The 19542-nt window shown below is 34.1% G+C and overlaps 1 protein-coding gene across 3 annotated transcripts in view; it reads right to left on the bottom strand.

The window, feature by feature from the left end:
- KIFAP3 (kinesin associated protein 3) overlaps nucleotides 1–19542 on the bottom strand; it is a 149961-nt gene that overhangs the window by 41539 nt on the left and 88880 nt on the right. For all 3 annotated transcript variants that reach the window (XM_020874134.2, XM_020874136.2, XM_020874135.2), the window contains 6 exons: nucleotides 14400–14508; nucleotides 13094–13206; nucleotides 12484–12649; nucleotides 11738–11863; nucleotides 7868–7966; nucleotides 6009–6094 (listed from right to left, as the gene is read on the bottom strand). In XM_020874134.2, the coding sequence (XP_020729793.2) occupies nucleotides 6009–6094; nucleotides 7868–7966; nucleotides 11738–11863; nucleotides 12484–12649; nucleotides 13094–13206; nucleotides 14400–14508 (699 nt within the window). The remainder of the gene's footprint in view (nucleotides 1–6008; nucleotides 6095–7867; nucleotides 7967–11737; nucleotides 11864–12483; nucleotides 12650–13093; nucleotides 13207–14399; nucleotides 14509–19542) is intronic.

Genomic DNA, 19542 nt, shown 5'->3' with positions numbered 1-19542 from the left:
TCTACTTCCATTCTAGGCAGGTTTCTAACAAACGATTTTAGAAAGTTGGTTATTTAGTTGTTATTAATGTTAAATGGACAAGACTTCACATTATCCCTTGACAGTCTATTCCCAGTGTTTCATCATCTTTGCTGTGTCTAATTAAAGTTTCTCCTGTTTCAAATTAAGCCCATTCTCTCTTGTTTTACTCTTTAAAAAGACTTGGGACAAGCAAACAGCACCCTGAGTTGTGATCAGTAATTGAGTCTAAGCTCAAAAATCCAAAGAATGGCAGCAACGTCCCAAGTGAACCTGAGAAACTGTCTTTTACTGATGCATTAAAATGGCCCACTCCTCAAATTTCTCCCCAATAAGGAGGCCCAGCAAGCCAGGAAAAAACTTTGGTCTGAGGTTAGCTGATAAACTGAGTCCAAATTCAACTTAGTCAACACAGATTCAGAACATGGGTAACTGAACAGATGAAGCACTTCTACACTAGCATAAGTAGTTTCCTATTTTTCTACACTGTACTAATCAAGGTCTTTCAGGAAACCGCACTATTCAGTTAACTTCTTTGACATGAAGTCTTAAAATGCCAAATTCAGCCATTTGGCAAGACAATCCTAAAGTAAACTACAAATACAACTATGCCTGGCCAAAACATATATTCCAAGTAACTTTCCATACTTAAAATCCAAACTATGAACAGATTGTCTTCTCATATCATTTTAACAGTCAAAATGAACAGAAAATAATGTAAATGATTAACTGTACAGGTGGCTCAGATGGTAAAGAATCTGCCTGCAATGCAGGAGACCCCGGTTCAACGACTAGGTCAGCAACATTGCCTGGAGAAGGAAACAGCAGCCCACTCCAGTATTCTTGCCTGAAGAATTCCATGGATAGAGGAGCCTGGCAGGTTAGATCACAAAGAGTGGTCGTGGGATCACAAAGAGTTGGACACGACTGAATGACTTTCATATTCACTAAGGTAAGGAAATGTTGATCCAGATTTTAATCTATATATAAACTTCACAAGTAGGACTGAATTTTGGTTTAGTCTGAACAAAACATATCAAGTGACCATCATGTGGTAGATGCTTCATGTATATTTTCTCTAATTTCTTTAATCCTCAGAAGTATCAATGTAAACTAGATCTTCAAAAAGTTAAATAAATTGTCTGAGATTATTCAGCAGGTGAGAGAACTAGAGTCAGTTGTATTCTAAATGCAATACTCTACAGGGTCAAGCTGCCACCTCAGAAAGGTCAAAGTTTGACTCTAAGACCAGAACCCCTACTCAACTGAGGAGAAAAATGTTTCAAGAAGAAGCTGCTCCTGCTGGTGCAGTTCCCTACTGACAAGCTAAAATTGAGCCAGGGCCTTGGATCCTGTAGGTGTATAGTACAAAAAGGTAAAGAAACATTCTTCGAACAGAATATGGGATGTTTCCAGAGTCTGGTGTCCATCTATTCACTGTATTGGACTTCTTCTCTTCTAAGAAACTCGGCTATAATTATGACTCAGTTGATGGAGTAGCACAGGATAGGACTTCCAGATCACACTAATAATTAAAATGTGAATATCTTTAAATGGTCTCAGTTTAACAACTGGTATTTCTGAATAACATTTTAGACTCTTAAGTTTTCCAAAGTATGAAATGAAACAATCTAAAATTGCTTGGCAGCATATCAAATACATACTTCATAAGTCTGATGTAGAGAGATTAGGTAAACCTTCAGATTACTTGTTGGAATTTGTTTTATACTAACTCACATGATCAGATAGCATTTTAGGGAAATATATATATAGGTAGCTGATATATCACCAGTTTCATTTCACTGATTCTTCTTGGATGTCCTCTTATTCACAAGATTTTTTATGAATGTAATAATCTAAAATAATTTTCTTTGTGAGTTTACATTTTAACTCTGACCAAAATTTATAAGTCCTTGCAAGGAACATAGGATCAACAAAGTAAAATGAAGACTAAAAATGTTCACTGGGTTTCAAAACATGAAGGCCCAGATGACTTCTATAAGCACCATTTCAATGGCGTAATGGATACAGAGGAAAAACTGGTTGAAAAGAGAAAGGGAAAGGTAGAAAAGATAGGGAAACGAAAAAATGGAGGAAGTAATATGTAGAGATTTTTTCAAAATGTGGATTCTAGAGAGAGAGAGAGAGAGCCAAGACAGAAGATGCAGGGTGGGGAAAACTTCAACTTAAGATCAGAGACTTGAGCCCAGAGCTTAGAAATACTGGGAATGAGAATTTTATCTAATAAGAAACATTCATAATTTACAATAAATATTTTTAAAAGACTAAGCTGGTCTTTTGGAACTATCACTAGCTTACATTCTTAGCCAAACCTACCTAATACAAACATTTAAACATATTTTTACTTTCCATCACTTCTTCTCAAAATAAGGTAATTTTAAAAGTATGATAAAGGTGATTCATAACAGACTGATATCTCTCTTCTTCTTGCTTAACGTAAGATAATCAGATATAGAATTTTAGGGAGTTTCTTACTGTTACACTATATACTTTATATACAACAATGACATTAGTGATCTAGAAAATAGTACAAGAACCATGAAACTGTTCATAAACCCTGTGACCAGTGGCTTATGTGTTGAAACATCTTGGCTAAACAAGGGTTTAATAAATAAAGCTTCCCTATTTTAACTCCTATATCAAAGCTAAAATGTCCATGTGCTGATTTAGTTTTAAACCAGTAAAGATATACTGGTCAAATTAAAAAATCAGGTGATACCAAATAAATAAGAATTTCTGAACTGAAATGTTCTGACTGACCAGAAAGTACCTGCTGATTATCTGATTTTGTAATGAAATCACTAACAGAAATGCCAACCTAGAGGATTTCAAGGACGTTATTAATTGATTCTTTATAAACTTCTATTCTGATCCTTTTAAGGGGCTTCCCTGTTAGCTCAGCTGATAGAATCCGCCTGCGATGCAGAAGACCCCGGTTTGATTCCTGGGTTGGGAAGATCTGCTGGAGAAGGGATAGGCTACCCACTCCAGTATTCTTGGACTTCTCTGGTGGCTCAGCTGATCCTTTTAAAACACTTAAGTTGAAAACGACTGAATAGGTTATATTCAAGAAACTTTTTACAGGGTGAATCAAAAAATAGTGTAAATAGAGTCCAAAGAAGGAATGAGACTGCCCACGTGTGTATGCCACAAGTGAAAAAAATATTCAAAGAAATGTAGCATCTAGCACATCTCAGGTACAAGGGTCAAGTCCAAGTGGAAGGGCAGCACAAAGTCTGAAGAAAAGTCTGCAAAGTGAGCAAGTTTCTAATGCAGGACTCAGATTATCCCTCTAATCAAATTCTTAACAGTGACATATACTTTTAAAACTTATAAAGTCATGAGAAACATATTTGGGGGTGTTTCATTATTGCAAACAGTTCTAACAGTTAGAATCAGACATGGCACAATGAACTGGTTCTAAATTGGGAAAGGAGTATAGCTGTGTATTGTCAACTTGCTTATTGAACTTATATGCAGAGCACAACATGTGAAATGCCAGACTGGATAAAGCATAAGCTGGAATCAAGACTGCAGGGAAAAATATCAATAACCTCAGATATGCAGATGACACTACCCTTATGGCAGAAAGTGAAGAGGAACTAAAGAGACTGTTAATGAAAGTGAAAGAGGAGAGTAAAAAAGCTGGTTTAAAACTCAACTTTCAAAAAACTAACATCATGGCATTCAGTCCCATCACTTCATGGCAAACAGATGGGGAAACAATGGAAACAGTGACAGACTTTATTTTCCTGGGTTCCAAAATCACTGCAGATGGTGACTGCAGCCATGAAATTAAAAGACTCTTGCTCCTTGGGGAAAAAAGCTATGACAAACCTAGACAGCATACTAAAAAGCAGAGGCATTACCGACAAAGGTCTGTATAGTCAAAACTATGGTTTTTCCAGTAGTCATGTATGGATATGAGAGTTGGGACCATAAAGAAAGCTGAGCACCAAAGAATTGATGCTTTTGAACCGTGGTGTTGGAGAAGACTGTTGAGAGTCCCTTGGACAGCAAAGAGGTCAAACCAGTCCATCCTAAAGGAAATAGATCCTGAATATTCATTGGAAGGACTGATGCTGAAGCTCCAATACTTTGGGCACCTGATGCGAAGAACTGACTCATTGGAAAAGACCCTGATGCTGGGAAACACTGAAGGCAGGAGTTGAAAGTAAGAGCAGAGGATGAGACAGTTGAATGGCATCGCCAACTGGATGGGCATGAGTTTGAGCAAGTTCTGAGAGTTGCTGATTGACAGGGAAGCCTGGCATGCTGCAGTCCATGGGGTCACAGAGTCAGACATGACTGAGCAACTGAAGTGAACTAACATCACTTCAAAACAACTTGTAAAACAAGTCAACGTATACAACAAAATTTATCAAAGATTTAAAAAATAGTAATGAGATTCTATTTTATTAAAAAAAAATTTAATGACCAAACTGTAAAGTTGATGGTGTTGAGTTTTGATAAGACTGTCATCAACCCCTTCTCTGCAATATTGCTTCTCTGCAATAATTTTTCTGAAAAACAAGTGATTCTGAGATGACATGCAGACCAGATTAAAACTTTGAATATGTAGAAAATCTCTTTAAGTGTACAACCTCTACTCAAAAGTAGAAAGCCAAAGGTTTTAATAATGCTTAAACAATGAATTTAATGTGCAGAAGACCTAAACAGACATTTCTCTAAGACAAACAGATAGCCAATGGGCAAATGAAAAGATCCTCAACATCACTAATTATCAGAGAAATGCAAATCAAAACTACAATGAAGCACCACCTTACCCCAGTCAGAATGCTATCATTAAAAAAATCTACAAATAACAAATGCTGGAGAGGGTATGGAGAAAAGGGAATTCTCCTACACTGTTGGTGGGAATGTAAACTGGTATAGTCACTATGGAGAACAGTATGAAGGTTTCTCAAAAAAGCAAAAATTGAGCTGCCATATAATCCAGCTACTCCACACCTGGGCATATATCTGGACAAAACTATTATTCAAAAGATACATGCACCCCATATTCATAACAGCACTATTCACAATAGCCAAGACATGAAAATAACCTATCCATCCATTGACAGATGAATGGATAAAGATGTGGTACAAATAAACACTAGAATACTACTGCTGCCGCTGCTGGGTTGCTCAGTCGTGTCTGATTCTTTGTGACCCTATGGACTGTGGCCTGCTAGGCTCCTCTGTCCATGGGGATTCTTCAGGCAAGAATACTGGAGTGGGTTGCCATGCCCTCCTCCGGGGGATCTTCCTGACCCAGGGATTGAACCCGCATCTCTTATATCTTCTGCATTGGCAGGTGGGTTCTTTACCACCAGCACCACCTGGGAAGCCTGTAATGGAATACTACTCAACCATAAAAAATAAAATGTAATAATAATGCTATTTGCAGCAACATGAATGGACAGAGATAATCATACTAAGTAAAGTAAGTCAAAAACAGAAAGACAAATATCATATGACATAACTTATTTGTGGAATCTAAACCATGACACAAATCAACTTATCTACAAAACGGTAATAGACTCCCAGACATAGAGAACAGACTTGTGGTTGTCAAAGGGAAGAGGGGTGGGAGAGGGATAAAGTGGGAGTTTGGGGTTAGCAGATGCAAACTAGTATACATAGAATGGATAAACAGCAAGGTCCTACTGTTTAGCACAGGGAACTATATTCAATATCCTATGATAAACCATAATGGAAAATAATATAAAAAAGAATGTATGTATATGTATCACTTTGCTGCACAGCAGAAATTAATGCAACACTGTAAATCAGCCATACGTCAATTAAAAAGTGAATTCCGTATCACTTCATTTTCTGAGCTGTACCAAAATACAAATTTGTGCTAACTGTATACTGAATGCAAAGTTCTAAACAGGTGTACAATGGCTCTTTTATTCCATAAAGTAAAGACTATTATACTTTTAGTAGGAAGAAAAATTACTTACCGCTATAATATCTAATGTATTATCACAGACTTTTCGGATTTCATTATTTTTATCATGCATCAGATCTATGAGATATGCTGGAGCCTCTATATAAAAAGTGGTTAAAGATACAAACTGATATTGAGGTTGTTCAATCATGTTAGAGAATCCTGCATTTCTCCAAATTCAAACATTAATCTGAAATCTAACTTTAAATTTTAAAATACAATCATTAATACAAGGTGACCAAAAAATCTAATGTTTCATTTATTTTAAAAACAGGGATGATAAAGGAAAAATATGAGATAAAACTGGGCAAGAAAAAGAGCCAGTAAATCTTGGAATGTATAAGGTCATACTTTTGAAAACATGAAAATTGTGAAAGTAACTAGAGAAGAAGCTCTAGAGCTGCACGGCTGTAAAACTTTCTTGCTTGATTTGACCCTCCTAAAAGTTCAGAAAAATTAATTTCAACAGAAACTCACATACAAAGTATTTCACACAATAAAGGAAAAGAATCACTGTCAATCAAGTCAACAAAAAAAATCATATATATGGATGTGGTTATTATAAGGAAGACAGAACATAAGATAACTTCATATTATTCTAGTATTTCAAAAAGGAAAGAATTTAAGAAAATATTATATATAGATATACACATATATGTGTGTGTATATATATATATGAAAGAATAATAGGAATCAGTATTAGAAAACTCAGAGAGGTAATTCAAGAAATAACTAAAAATCATTTCAGATATATTAAAACTAAGTTTATAGTAATACAAGAATAAATAAAGGCAACAGATAAACTCTGAATTAAATATAAGGTAAAAAAGAAGAAAATTTGTAAAATTTAAAAAGATGAAAAGAGATTAAAAAGATTAGAAAATGACAGATATTAAAGGTAGGCAAAGAGGATCCAACAACAGAAATTCTAAAGACAATCATGGCAATAGAACGAAACAAATACTATAAACTGTAACTCAAGAAAACTTTCCTAAGATTAGAAAAAAGACAAAGTACAAACACCATATTTGCATACTTAGAAAAATCAAGCAAGGGTGATGAATACCAACTCAAATTCTAATAAAACTATAGTGGCTATAGTGGCTTAAACAAAACCCAGAAACATCCTTTGGTCTTCCTGGCAGAAAGATCAAGTCGCTTATAAAGGAAAGGAAAGTAAATTGTCATTAGATTTTATGAGAGATAATTAGTAGACTACAGACTTCTCATTGGCAGCAATTAAAGGTGGAAAAATACCTTCAAATTGATGAGGAAAATAATGGGCAATCTAGAAATTTCATATTCTGCCAAATTATATTTAAAGAGGACAAACTAGTTATTTTCAGATACAGGTGCATTTTATTACTATAGATGTTCACTAAGCAGTATAAGAGAATGCAATCAATTAAGAAGCAAATCAATGTAGAGAAACAGAGGAACTGAATTCAGGAAAAAACAGTAAATGATGAAATACATGCATTAACATACCATGCATGTGTGCTAAGTGGCTTCAGTCATGTTCCACTCTTTGCGACCCTATGAACTGCAGCCTGCCAGGCTTCTCTGTCCCTGGGATTCTCCAGGCAAGAATATTGGAGTGGGTTTAACATACCATAAATCCTAAATAAACAATGGCTTTTACAAAGCAATAATCAAAATAATAGTTAATTTTAAAATGTTATAAAAAGAAAAGGAATGTATAAACAACAGTATGGGAAAAGGGAAGGATAAATAAAGAAAACTTAAATCAAGATAGAAACCTCAATGAATCTAAAAGAGGCAGTAAAGAAAGTTATAATTTCCAATACCAAACAATGTATCTTTTCTGAATATGTGAAGTGTCATTACTTATGATGAACACTGAAAGGATACGTGTTTCCTTGATTATGACATCTCTTGTGGCTTGATGGAAAACCATTTGGTAGAAGACATAAATTATCTGACACACAAATTCATCATCTTCTTGTTGAGCTAAAAGGCAACAGAAAACTTCAAATAAAAATACTAAGTTATATACAAAACTGAAAAACATTGAGGGGAAAAAGTGGGGAATGAGAAAAACCAAAGGTAACAAGGAGACAGGTAAAGGACAGTTAGTTTAAATTATTTAATATATATGGCTGCCATACATCATTTATGTCTTAAATGTTTTTTTCTAAATTACATGATGATCAGTCAAAAATTTCATAATGATATATTTTCATAAGTTTTACTAAGTTTGGGTGCTGTTAAACTAAATAAGTTATGACTTTGTAAAACAAAAATAAAAAATAAGATTTTGAAGAGAGAAATTATATCATCTCTGAATCCAAACCAAACTATTTGAGACTGTTCATCTCAAAAAGCTGTTATCTAGGAAGAAATGAGAAACAAGATAGGTTTAAGAGAATAGTAACAGTGCTTTAACAGTAATTTTTGCTACATTGACACCAAGTATAAAGAAATTCATTAAATTAACCTCTAAGTCTCTAATGTGAAATGGCAAAACTTACCACCACTTGTGGGGAGGTTGTTTTGGTCCCTTATAAAAATTCTTCAGATAATTTTAATTTGTAAAATAAATCTTGTTCTATTTTGTCTCTACAATGTTGACCTCACAGGACAAAATTGGTTCTTAAAAAAAAATCACACCCTCTAAATTCTAAATTTCTGGTAGAAATTAGATTATTATAAACAGGTTTTTTCTTCATTGAATAATGTTAACAAAATTAAACTGCAATTATTGGCATGAAGCAAAAAAGTAACTTTAGCTCCACTCTAATTAATTATACTAGTAAAAAGAATGTTATGCACTTATACAAACTAAGAAATGGTTATTATCATAAGAAGATGACTTTAAAAGAATTAATATTATGTAATGGCAAAGGCAAATACTCATAGAAATACAATTTATAGGTACTGGCTATGAAATTTGATTTACTAGTAGTTTGACCTCAACTCTTGGCAACAGTTCAGTGATATCTGTTAGACAAATATTTACAGGTCAACATTGACTAGTTGGGCGAAATAAACTGTGATTCCTTCAAAGTCCAGCCATTCCAAATAATTTTCCTCACTAATTTACCAAAGTACCACTCAGACTATTTGGGTTAAAATTTTGTTAATTACTCTGTTGGCATACAATGTTCCCTCACTTAACCCTAAGGGTTTTAATTTTCAAAATCCATTTATTTTCAAAAAATATTAGTATACAGCCTCTGCCTATGATAACATGTCAGAGAACATCAACATATGGTAAAACACTGAGCTGGCTCTGTTATCTTATCTCTCAGTCATAATCAATGTGACAGCAATTTAAGGACCCAGGTCATTTTGTTTCAACTTTCTCCAGCTCACTACAAAATCCTCATTCTCATTATGACAACTACATTGTCTTTAGTTTCACCTCCCAATTACCTAGCCTTTCAATTACTTCTAACATGAAAACTCCTGGCTGTGAGAAGAGTGTACCAAAGCAAATCCATATATATTACTTGTAGAAATACTTCAAATATGGAGGCACTATCTCTAGATGATCATTAAAAATGATTACGTAAAAGAATTTACATATCAAACTTTTCAAGATTTAGAAGAGAAAACTGGGCAAAAGAATAAATAGGCACCTCACTTTATCTGCTGTATCTAACAGTCAATAAACACAAATAGATACTAATTTCATTAATTATTGTTAGTCCTTCAGTCGTGTCCAACTGTTTGTGACCCCATGGACTGTGTAGCCCACCAGGCCCCTCTGTCCATGGAATTCTCCAGGCAAGAATACTGGAGTGGGTTGCCATTTCCTTCTCCACATTAATTATTAGGAAGGGCAATTAAGATCAAAATGCACTACCACTATGGAGGCTACAATTAAAGACGCTGGATGCTGAAATACACTGGTGATGTAGAATGACTGGAACTTTTGTACATTGCTAGAGGGACTGAAAATTGGCACAACTACTTTGGAAAACAGATTGGCATTATTTTTAGTCAAATATATGCATACTCTCTCTACTCCTAACTATGTGTCTAATAGAAATGAGTAAATATGTTCACTAAATGAAACATTTAAGAATGTTTACAGAAGCATTACTTATAAAAGCCCCTTTCTCTTAAAAAACAAACAGAAAACCCACTCTACTATGAACCAATAGTTAGAAATGAAAAATAGTAGTATATTTATTTACAAAGCAATAAATGGAAACACTTCAGAACACAACAAAGATGAATCTCACAGTTATAACACAGGGCAAAATAAACTAGATTCTCTTTCTAAAAGGTTGAAAACTAAGCAAAATTCATCTATGGGTGATAAGAGGAAAAACAGAACTGCTCTGGAGAGGTGGCAGTGACTGGGACATGGCAGAAGGGGGATTTCTAGGGTGCTGGTAATAATTCATTTCCTGATACGAGTGGGAATAACATGAGAACCCTCACTTTAAAAATTCACTGTTCTACATATACCTGTAACTTGTGTTTTTCTTTATGTACACTTCAAAAAAAGACAATTAAAATAATATAAAATACATATATATTATATCTGGTACAGGAAAGACTGAGATTAGAGAGTCTTTTTAAGCTTTCCATATTAGTATATTTAACTTCTACACTAATTAGCTACTTTTAATGTAAATCTGCTATGGGCCAAAGTGCACCCCTCCAAAATTCATATGTTGAAGCCCCAAACCCAAATGTGACTATATTCAGAGATAGGGCTAGAAGGAAGTAATTAAGGTTAAACGAGGTCATAAAGCTGGGGTCCTAATCCTACAAGATTAGTAACCTTATAAGAAGGGATACCAGAGCACTTGTGTACGCTTATGCTTTCTCTCACTCCCCCTCTCTGCCCAACTGCCCCCACCATATGAGGATGTTAGGATATAACAAGATGGCCTTGTGTAAGATAAGAAGAAAGACCTCACCAGGAATCAAATTAGCTGGCACCTCAATAGACTTCCCAACCTCCAGAAATATGAGAAAATGTATTTTGGTTGTTTAAGCCACCCAGTCTGTGATATTTTATTATGGAAGTCCGAGAAGACTAATAAAACAAGGTCCTAGAGAACTTGGCCCTAATAAAATATATTTAGAGTCAGACAAATTTTGTATGAAGTGGAAAATGATGAATCTGGGTCCTTAAGACCAAAATAAAGGTAAGGGAAGACTATCTAGAACTCCTACCCTATGTTGTAATCCTAGCCAATGTGGCTAACTAAATTTATTTAAATTTTATTTAAAATCCAGGTTCTCAGTCCCAACAGCCACATTTCAAGTATTCAATAGCCACATGTATTGGACAGTGCAGATAGAGAATATTTTCTTCATTGCAGAAAGTTTAGAGGACAACACTATATATGGATCCAGGAGGGAATATGATGATTTGAATTAGCTTCCTAATAAACCTTTCTGATTAGAAATCAAGTTATTATAAGGGTTTGTGCAAGAAAAGCGACATAATTCAACCAAGACAAAGCTCAACAGAAAGAATAAATGGCAGAATATTTAGCTTTTCAAGGTTGATAAGAGCAGGGTAGTTATCTATAAAATTGGTCCTCAATCACTTTATAGGAACATTCTCAACCTTGCAACCTAAAGCTATTTGGTATTATGCTATCTAATTCTAGTATAATGTATATTTAATTCATTTTGCTAACTATATAATTTAAGTGGCTATAAGATGACCAATGCAACAAGATAAATAATATATTATCACTGCAGATAATGGGTTTATATATTAGCATAAAAATAAGATAAATTATAATTTACCATTTAGCAACTCAATGAGTGCAGGGATTATCCCAGATTTGGCTAGCAATGCAGCACAAGAGTCATCCATAGATACAGTTCCAATCATTATAACCACTTCTAAAACAAGGTCATCTTCTGCAGCACCTGTGAAGAGAACATCACAGAAAGTTTTCATTGAAATGTCCTGATACAAATCCTTTTATATTTCCAAGATTCCAATTCACAGAAAAGATACTGAAAGCTATTAATCAGTTTTTATGAACCTTTAACATGTGTACGAATTTTTCCTTTTCCCAAAGTTCCATGTTCAGAGAATTCCATTCCACAATGACAGTTTGTGGTTTCTGGAGCAGTAGAAAGGTGGTATTGTATTTTCAATAAGTCTTTGAAAATATAAATGAATGACAATGTAAACACAGAAAATAGAAGAGTCATTTCAATGCCTCAAAGAACTTCATGTGTGCATGTAAACTCATGTAGAGCAGGATGGTTATTTGGTAATTTAAAATAGCAGGATAAAAAAATAGTAAGGCAGGATAGGAAAGGGAAACTAATATTAAGAAAACATATTGTTAGGGAAAAAAGTATATACATATAAGAGGAAAACGAGTGACTGCTTTTCTGGGAGAAAGAAATTAGAAGTAGGGCAAGAACTAGAGGCCTGGGAATGTAGTATAATAATGGTCACAAAATACTGCTCTAGTAGCTTTACCCACAAAAGAGAGAAATAATGATTATGCAGAAGTGAAATACTTAGCACAGACCTGGTTTTAGTTTATCCTTGAGGTATGGAACCAGCTTATACTCCTTAAGAACCAATTCCCAGTCTAAGTCTGGAATGGTCAAATTTGCAAGAGTTCCTAAACATTCAATCACAAACTCCTCCTCTTCATCATTAGAGATCTGAGCAGCAAGGTCCCCAACATAATCCTGAATAAAACAAAATTTAATATAAACTTAAAATATTTCTACAGAAGAACTAATCTAATAATTTAATGCACAGGAAGAAAAAGTATCAAATGTGATTCTCTTGTTTCAACTGTTGTTCTTCAATCGCTCAATCGTGTCTGACTCTTTGCAACCCCATGGACTGCTAACTTGCTAAGGGAGTCTATGGAATTGGTTTAAGACAAGAAAACTGGAGTGAGGTTGAAAAGGTTAGGGACAGGGATCATAAAACAAAAACAGTATTGAAACTTAGGTTGAAATCTGTAGGAGCTAAACTTCCAAGGAAGTTGATAACAAGAAGAACCAACTTGGATCATGAATTAATATTTGACAGGAGCTAAGGAAGAGTTATATTTCCAAACACAGCACTTTAAAACTTCAGTTCCAGGCTATTTTAATAGACAGAAAGCCAAAGACAACACTTACAATAAATAAATTTTTAGTTGGTCCATCATGCTGGGAAATGTTCCTAATCATTTTCATCAGCAATGGATCCTTGAACTTCAGAGCCCTCTTCATGAGCATCTTCAGCCCGTTTCCTGATAATAATAACAGAGAAATTCCCCAATAAAATTAAGGTTCATTTAAATTTAATGATCTTTAAAATTTTCAGCTCTCAAGAAAACCCAATATATACACAGAAAATACAAAAATTTTATAGGATATATTAATTTTAATAAATGTATGCCTCTCTATAATTCATATATTATATCAAGACAGAATATTTCCATTTACTGCAGAAAGTTCCCTTGTGCTTAGCTGATCTCCCCAATACGATTACTTTTCTTCTTTTCTCCTCCTCTTATTCTTCTTTTTTGTATTTTCTTTTTAAACACAGATTTTGCCTGTTCTAGAATATCACATAAATGGAAACACAGTATGTATATGAAGTGTGTACCACAAATTTGTAAAATATAAATACTTTTTGATCCATAAAAACAGTATTTCCAGGAATTTATCCTAAGAATATAAAAATGGAAACATGAAAGATTCAGAGAAAGAAAAATTACTGCAGCATTGTCTGTAATAGAAAAGAAGAGGCACAAACTATCCAAACAGCAGATTAAACTATGGAAAATCCTTTAATGAGCTATTTTTTCAGCTACTAGCAATTACATTTTATAAAAGTATTTAATCACATGGAAAGATATTCAGATATGATTAACTTTAAAAAACATGTCACCAAATATACAGAATCCCATTTTAACTTACAATATGCAGAAGCACTGTACCAAAGTTTTATCTATGACTATCTCTGGATAGTGGAAATAAAATTTTTTATTTTTTCCTATTGCTAGTTTGTACTTTTTGATAATTTACATGTATATTTTTCAAGTAAAAACTACTGAGCAAACTCTGAAATACCAAAATGCATGACAAATCATTTTACAAAGATACTACAGAAAGTACATTTGTACTGCACCATCTTACACTGCAACAGACTGCTTTACAAATAAAAAGTTTTGTTTCACCTAGAAAATATTTTTAAAAATCAAATTTCAATTAAGGGTAACTGACAAAACAGTGTATAAAATGTTACTAGAGAGTAAGTCTGCTCATGATGTAAGAATATTTATGAGTCTGGTGTTTAAGGATTTGGGCTATACTTTTTTAAATTATAGAAAGATGTAATTCACATATTTACTATAACTCTTAATTCCTTATTATCTATTATCTATCATTTGCCATTGGCATATGATAGAGATTATCCATGAAGCTCAAAGGCACTAACCTTCACAGATAAGCTGTACATTCCTTTTGTTAGCAGCAAGATTAATGCAGAAAGAAATGAGTTCCAAGTCAATTCGTTCATCTGAACACTCGAAGAGCATCTTCATTAACTAGCAAGAAGCACAAGACATATTTCATTCAAAACACCCCTGAACACATGAAAAATATAGGCAATGCTTAATCACAGTATGTTATCATAGAATGTATGTTGGAAATAATACAATTACATTTTCAACATAGAGTAGGCTTTTCCTACTGAATACCTTAGTGAACTATTAGATGCTCAGTATTAAATATAAGCTTCCAAGTACAGTGGAGAATGTAACAGAAATATTAAAGATTTTGCTTTAAAGGAACTTAAAATATTGTGAGGAAGTAGAGACTCTGAGCAAAGAAAACAGCTTGTGCAAAGGCAGGAAAAAATGTCATTCTTCTGAAGAATTAAAAGAAAGCAAACATGGTTGGAGTGAGGGAAACAGTGATAAGAGATAAGAAAGTAAAAGCCAGAAAATGCAGGGTCTTGAAGTACATGTTAAGGATTTGGGGCTTCATTCTAAGGAAAATGGGAAGATGTTAAAGGCTTCCAAATAAGGAAAGTGTCAGAATAAGATTTATGTTTCAAGAAGATCTGACCAGTATATAAAACAGGCTGAAATAGTCTAAGAAAATGTGGTAAGACCATCTAAAGGGCTAGCAGAAAAGTCCAGGTATGGTGATGGCTGCTTGGATTAGGTAGAGTAGTAGGGATAGAGATAACAAGGACAGCTCAGAGATATATTTAGGAAAGACAGTCAAACAGGATTTAATAACTGACTGTATGTTGGCATTAAGGGAGAAGAAGAAATGAAGATGACTCCTAGGTTTATATCCTGAACAACATGAAAAATGGTGCCAATGCTTACCCAAAGACAGAAACTAGAATAGGAGAAAACCTCAAAGGGAAGACAGTAATTGTGGCTTTTGGATATGTTGAATTTAAGCTGCCTATGTGACAGTCTAGTGCAGATAGTCAATAAAAGTTATAAACACAATTTTAGAAGACATGTTCAGACTGAACGTATGATTTTAGGAATTGTCATTTACGGTTGATAACTGAACTTGCAAGGTCTGACCCAATCATCTGGGAATGTATATAAAATAAGGAAAGAACTCTACTTAATAAGAGAAAGAAAGATGGGTATGGGAAGCAGCAGACAGAAAAAGAGGAAGGAAAGGATGTGCTACTTATGCCATTTAGCTATATCTACATTTGTCATGATAAGAGGTCATTGCTATATAATAAAGGAGAAATGACAAATCTTATGCCATACTTTTGAGAAGCTAGTCTACTGTTATTGGAAAATAGTAAATTTACTCAATGCATATTATATAAAGATATTTTTCTCTTAGTAAAATTGCTAACAATATATGGATGTTAATCCTAAAATTTATAACGTACAATTTTCTTATGTTTTATCTCAAGGCAATACCTTTAAGATCAACATGTCTTTGTTGATGGGTTAGACCTTATTCTGTTAAGTCTTGTGGTTAATCTCTATGTTAGTTCCAAATAACTTCTAAGTTTCAAAAAGGATACATAGTCAACATATCATGTGTCTGTAAAAATTAATCTTACTTTTATATACTAGCAATGAGTTAAAAACACAAATCCACTTACAGCTGCTCCAAAAAATACTTTGATATCATTCTAACAAAACGATATGTATACATGTGTGTACGTACATGTGTGCTGTCAACTTCAGTCTTGTCCCACTCTGTGATCCTATGGAGCGCCAGGCTCTGCAGGCCATGGGATCCATCAGGCCAGAATATTAGCATGGGTTGCCATGCCCTCCTCCGGGGATCTTACCGACCTAGGGATCAAACCCTTGTCTCTTGTGCTGCAGGTGGATTCTTCACAGCTAAGCCACTGGGGAAGCCCATATATCTATCTATGTATGTATGTGTGTGTAAAATTCATTTATTTGCTGTGAACTACAAAAACACTATAGCCGGTAAATGGTTAGTATGTATCATGCCTTTCCTCAGAGAGCACCTCTTTAACATAAATATTGCCGCTAGTGGAATCTTTCATCACTAACACTTAAAAATGTTGCAGAACAACAACAACAACAAAAAATCTATGGTGTAGATAAAACAATCCTAAATTACTGGATATACATTTAACAGATTCTGCTACCTATGTATTAACTATCAATTAAAATTAAATTATAAATTAATAAAAATGTAGATGACAGTACTGTAAATACAGTATGTTTTTCATACTTTAATTAAAAACCTACTATATATAGATTTCTTTCAAACTTCTCCTGATATAAGAAGCTTTTTAAAAATAACAAAAGTCTGTTTGTCACATCAAGGTAACGCTTAAACAAGGCAAGCTATGTTGTTATTTACTTGAAATTAATCTTGTAGTGTGAAACTTGCCCTTAAAAATGGCACTGTAGGCGATTTGTTAGAAGCTGAGGGGTTCTGTTTTGCCTTGTTTTTGTAATTTCCATGTTAAGTTTTGTGGTGAAATATTCAGGAGCTAGCTTTTTAAAAAATAATGATGGTTTAAAACCTTATCCAACTACCCACATTCCCAAATCAAGACTAAATGTTAAAGAAACATATCATGATATATAATTAGTTTTTCACAGTGAGAGACACTTAAATTTTAATTAAAGCCCTCACATTTTAAAATATTAATTTAGTTCAAACTCCACATGCAACATTGTCTTTAATTTGATTGTTACAACGCTTCAAAATAAGTGTAATTGCTAACAACTAGGAAATATTAAAACTAGATTTGTTCTGTTTTAACTATGTCCATTGTCATCTTTTACTAATTTAACAGGAAGGCACTAAAAGGGCTTCAGTCTTTGCAATGAAGAGGCAATAGTGTTCAATCAGACAAGTCCCATATTGAGTATCAGATACCAAAGACCCAGGACTGAAATCACTGTGTCTAGACTCTCTGGCACCTGACTTCACTTATTTACCAGTGACCAGAGGCCAACCCCCACAGCTCGCTATATTCACATACACCTCTACCACCACCACCCCCCCTCCCCAAACATCTTTGAATGATTATGGCAGAACTTTGCATGCCTCAGGAATCTCTTCTGACTGGCTACTCCCTAACTCTGCTGTTTGAAGTGATGCTCTGGTTTCTGAACTTCAGCAGATAATGGCAGGCAGGAGCAAAGGGGGCTGTCAGAAAGGACGTTTACCAGCATTCAGCTAAAAAGAGGCATGTAGATCAAAGAGGGGCCAAATAGGACAACTGTGGTGGAAAACATGTGGATTACTATGAAGATTCTTGCACACTGTTCTAGGGTAAAATATTAAATAACACCATGACATCATTACCTAAACATGTACTTTGGCCATTCTATTACCAATAAATACTTTTTATAAGCATCTGGATGGCATTTGCACCTATTTAAACAAAACATGCATCTCAGAGGTCTAAATAACAATGAACTGTTAATGTGTACTCTTAACTATTATTAGAATACAACCATTAACTCCTGGTTATCCCCAAGTATGCTCACCTGAAACAATTCACCCACTGAGACCATTAAGATCGTATATGAAGAAAGACTTGCCCTGACCCCCAAATTTTATAGAATACTGGAAGAGGAAAAAATTAGAATATATTGGATAATTAGAGGTAATAAAATACAAAAGAAGAAAAGCAACCTAATAGTGGAAGAGATTATGAGGCATGATGAATTTATAACACCTACTCTGAATGTTAAATAATTTACAAAAGTGAACTCTAATTATAGAGCATCTCAATCTATTTCCACCAAAGTCCAGCTCTTTAAGAATCAACAGAATAATTTTTCCCCAAAAGACCATCATCATGCACCATATACAACCTCTTTAGGTTAATCTAGTTTATGAAATGCTATTCTATGAGCAGTGTTAAGACACTGTTTACTTGGACTAATAAAATTCTGAAGAAATTTAAAAAAGTATAGTATAGGTTCCTTAAGTATAAACACACTTAAGAAAAGGAGCATTTAAATTGGACTCTGAGTGGTTCCAAAATAGTGAGAACTATTTACTAACGGCATCTTGTTTTAGTACAGTGTTTCACAGTTTATAAAGTTTCTTTACATATATAGCTAATGTAATTAAAGAATATGACCATACCACCTATTCTTTTTTGATTGCTGAAATGAATATGAATGACAATTTAATCACCGCTTTCCTACTCTCAGGCTTCCTATGTGGTTCAGTGGTAAAGAATCTGCCTGCCAATGCAGGAGATGCAGGTTTGATCTGTGGGTTCGATTCGTGGGTCGGGAAAATCCCTCGGAGGAGGAAATGGCAACCCACTGCAGTATTCTGCCTGGAGAATCCCATGGACAGAGGAGCCCGGCAGGCTACAGTCCATGGGGTTGCAAAGAGGTGGACACGACTGAACAACTGAGCATGTAACATTCCTACTTTCAAAGTTATTTTAGGCTTGTCATTTGAAAAATTCATTTGCAATTCTTCACAATATTTACCACACAAAAATTAATGTGCATAATTTTGAAATGAACAAAGTATTACATTAATTCTAACATATTCCAAAACCCAGATATATAGTTTTATTTAAGAAGAAGGTTAATCAGTTGCTGTCACAAATGAGTTTAAAGCTCTGCTAGTATTATAAACATTACTTTGAAAAGTCAATATTTCTGAAAGGAGTATCTTTTTAATTTCTGAAGGAAGGTTGGAAATTTCAACATAATACCAAATTTTCTTTCTTTTATTTTACAATGTACTTTCATAATTGGCACTGGGTGGCAATTAAACTGTGTCAATTTTTCCCCAATATGTCAAAGTTGAGCCTTATAAAGTACAAGTTATAGCCTGGATAGCACTTTAGGAACAAACATACTCTAGAGTATCATTTACTTTCTCAAACTATGGCTTCATACTAAAAAGTTTCAGGATGTCTACAACATAATAACTTGAATACATACTTTCACTATTCTTATCAGGGTTGAGCTTTTTAAAAACAGAATATAATAAATTAAAACCCCCAAACAATTACCGCTGAATGAATTTTGGAAGATTCTGTTCATTAAATACAGACCATAAATGTTCTGAAAATCCCTCTGCAGAAATGCTTGATGTTAGAAAATTATCTGGCAAGGAAA

Source organism: Odocoileus virginianus, chromosome 11 (genome assembly GCF_023699985.2).
Source record: "Odocoileus virginianus isolate 20LAN1187 ecotype Illinois chromosome 11, Ovbor_1.2, whole genome shotgun sequence".
Lineage (NCBI taxonomy): Eukaryota > Metazoa > Chordata > Mammalia > Artiodactyla > Cervidae > Odocoileus > Odocoileus virginianus.
Note: the sequence above shows the minus strand (reverse complement) of the source record. Positions and strands in the feature narration are given on the sequence as shown.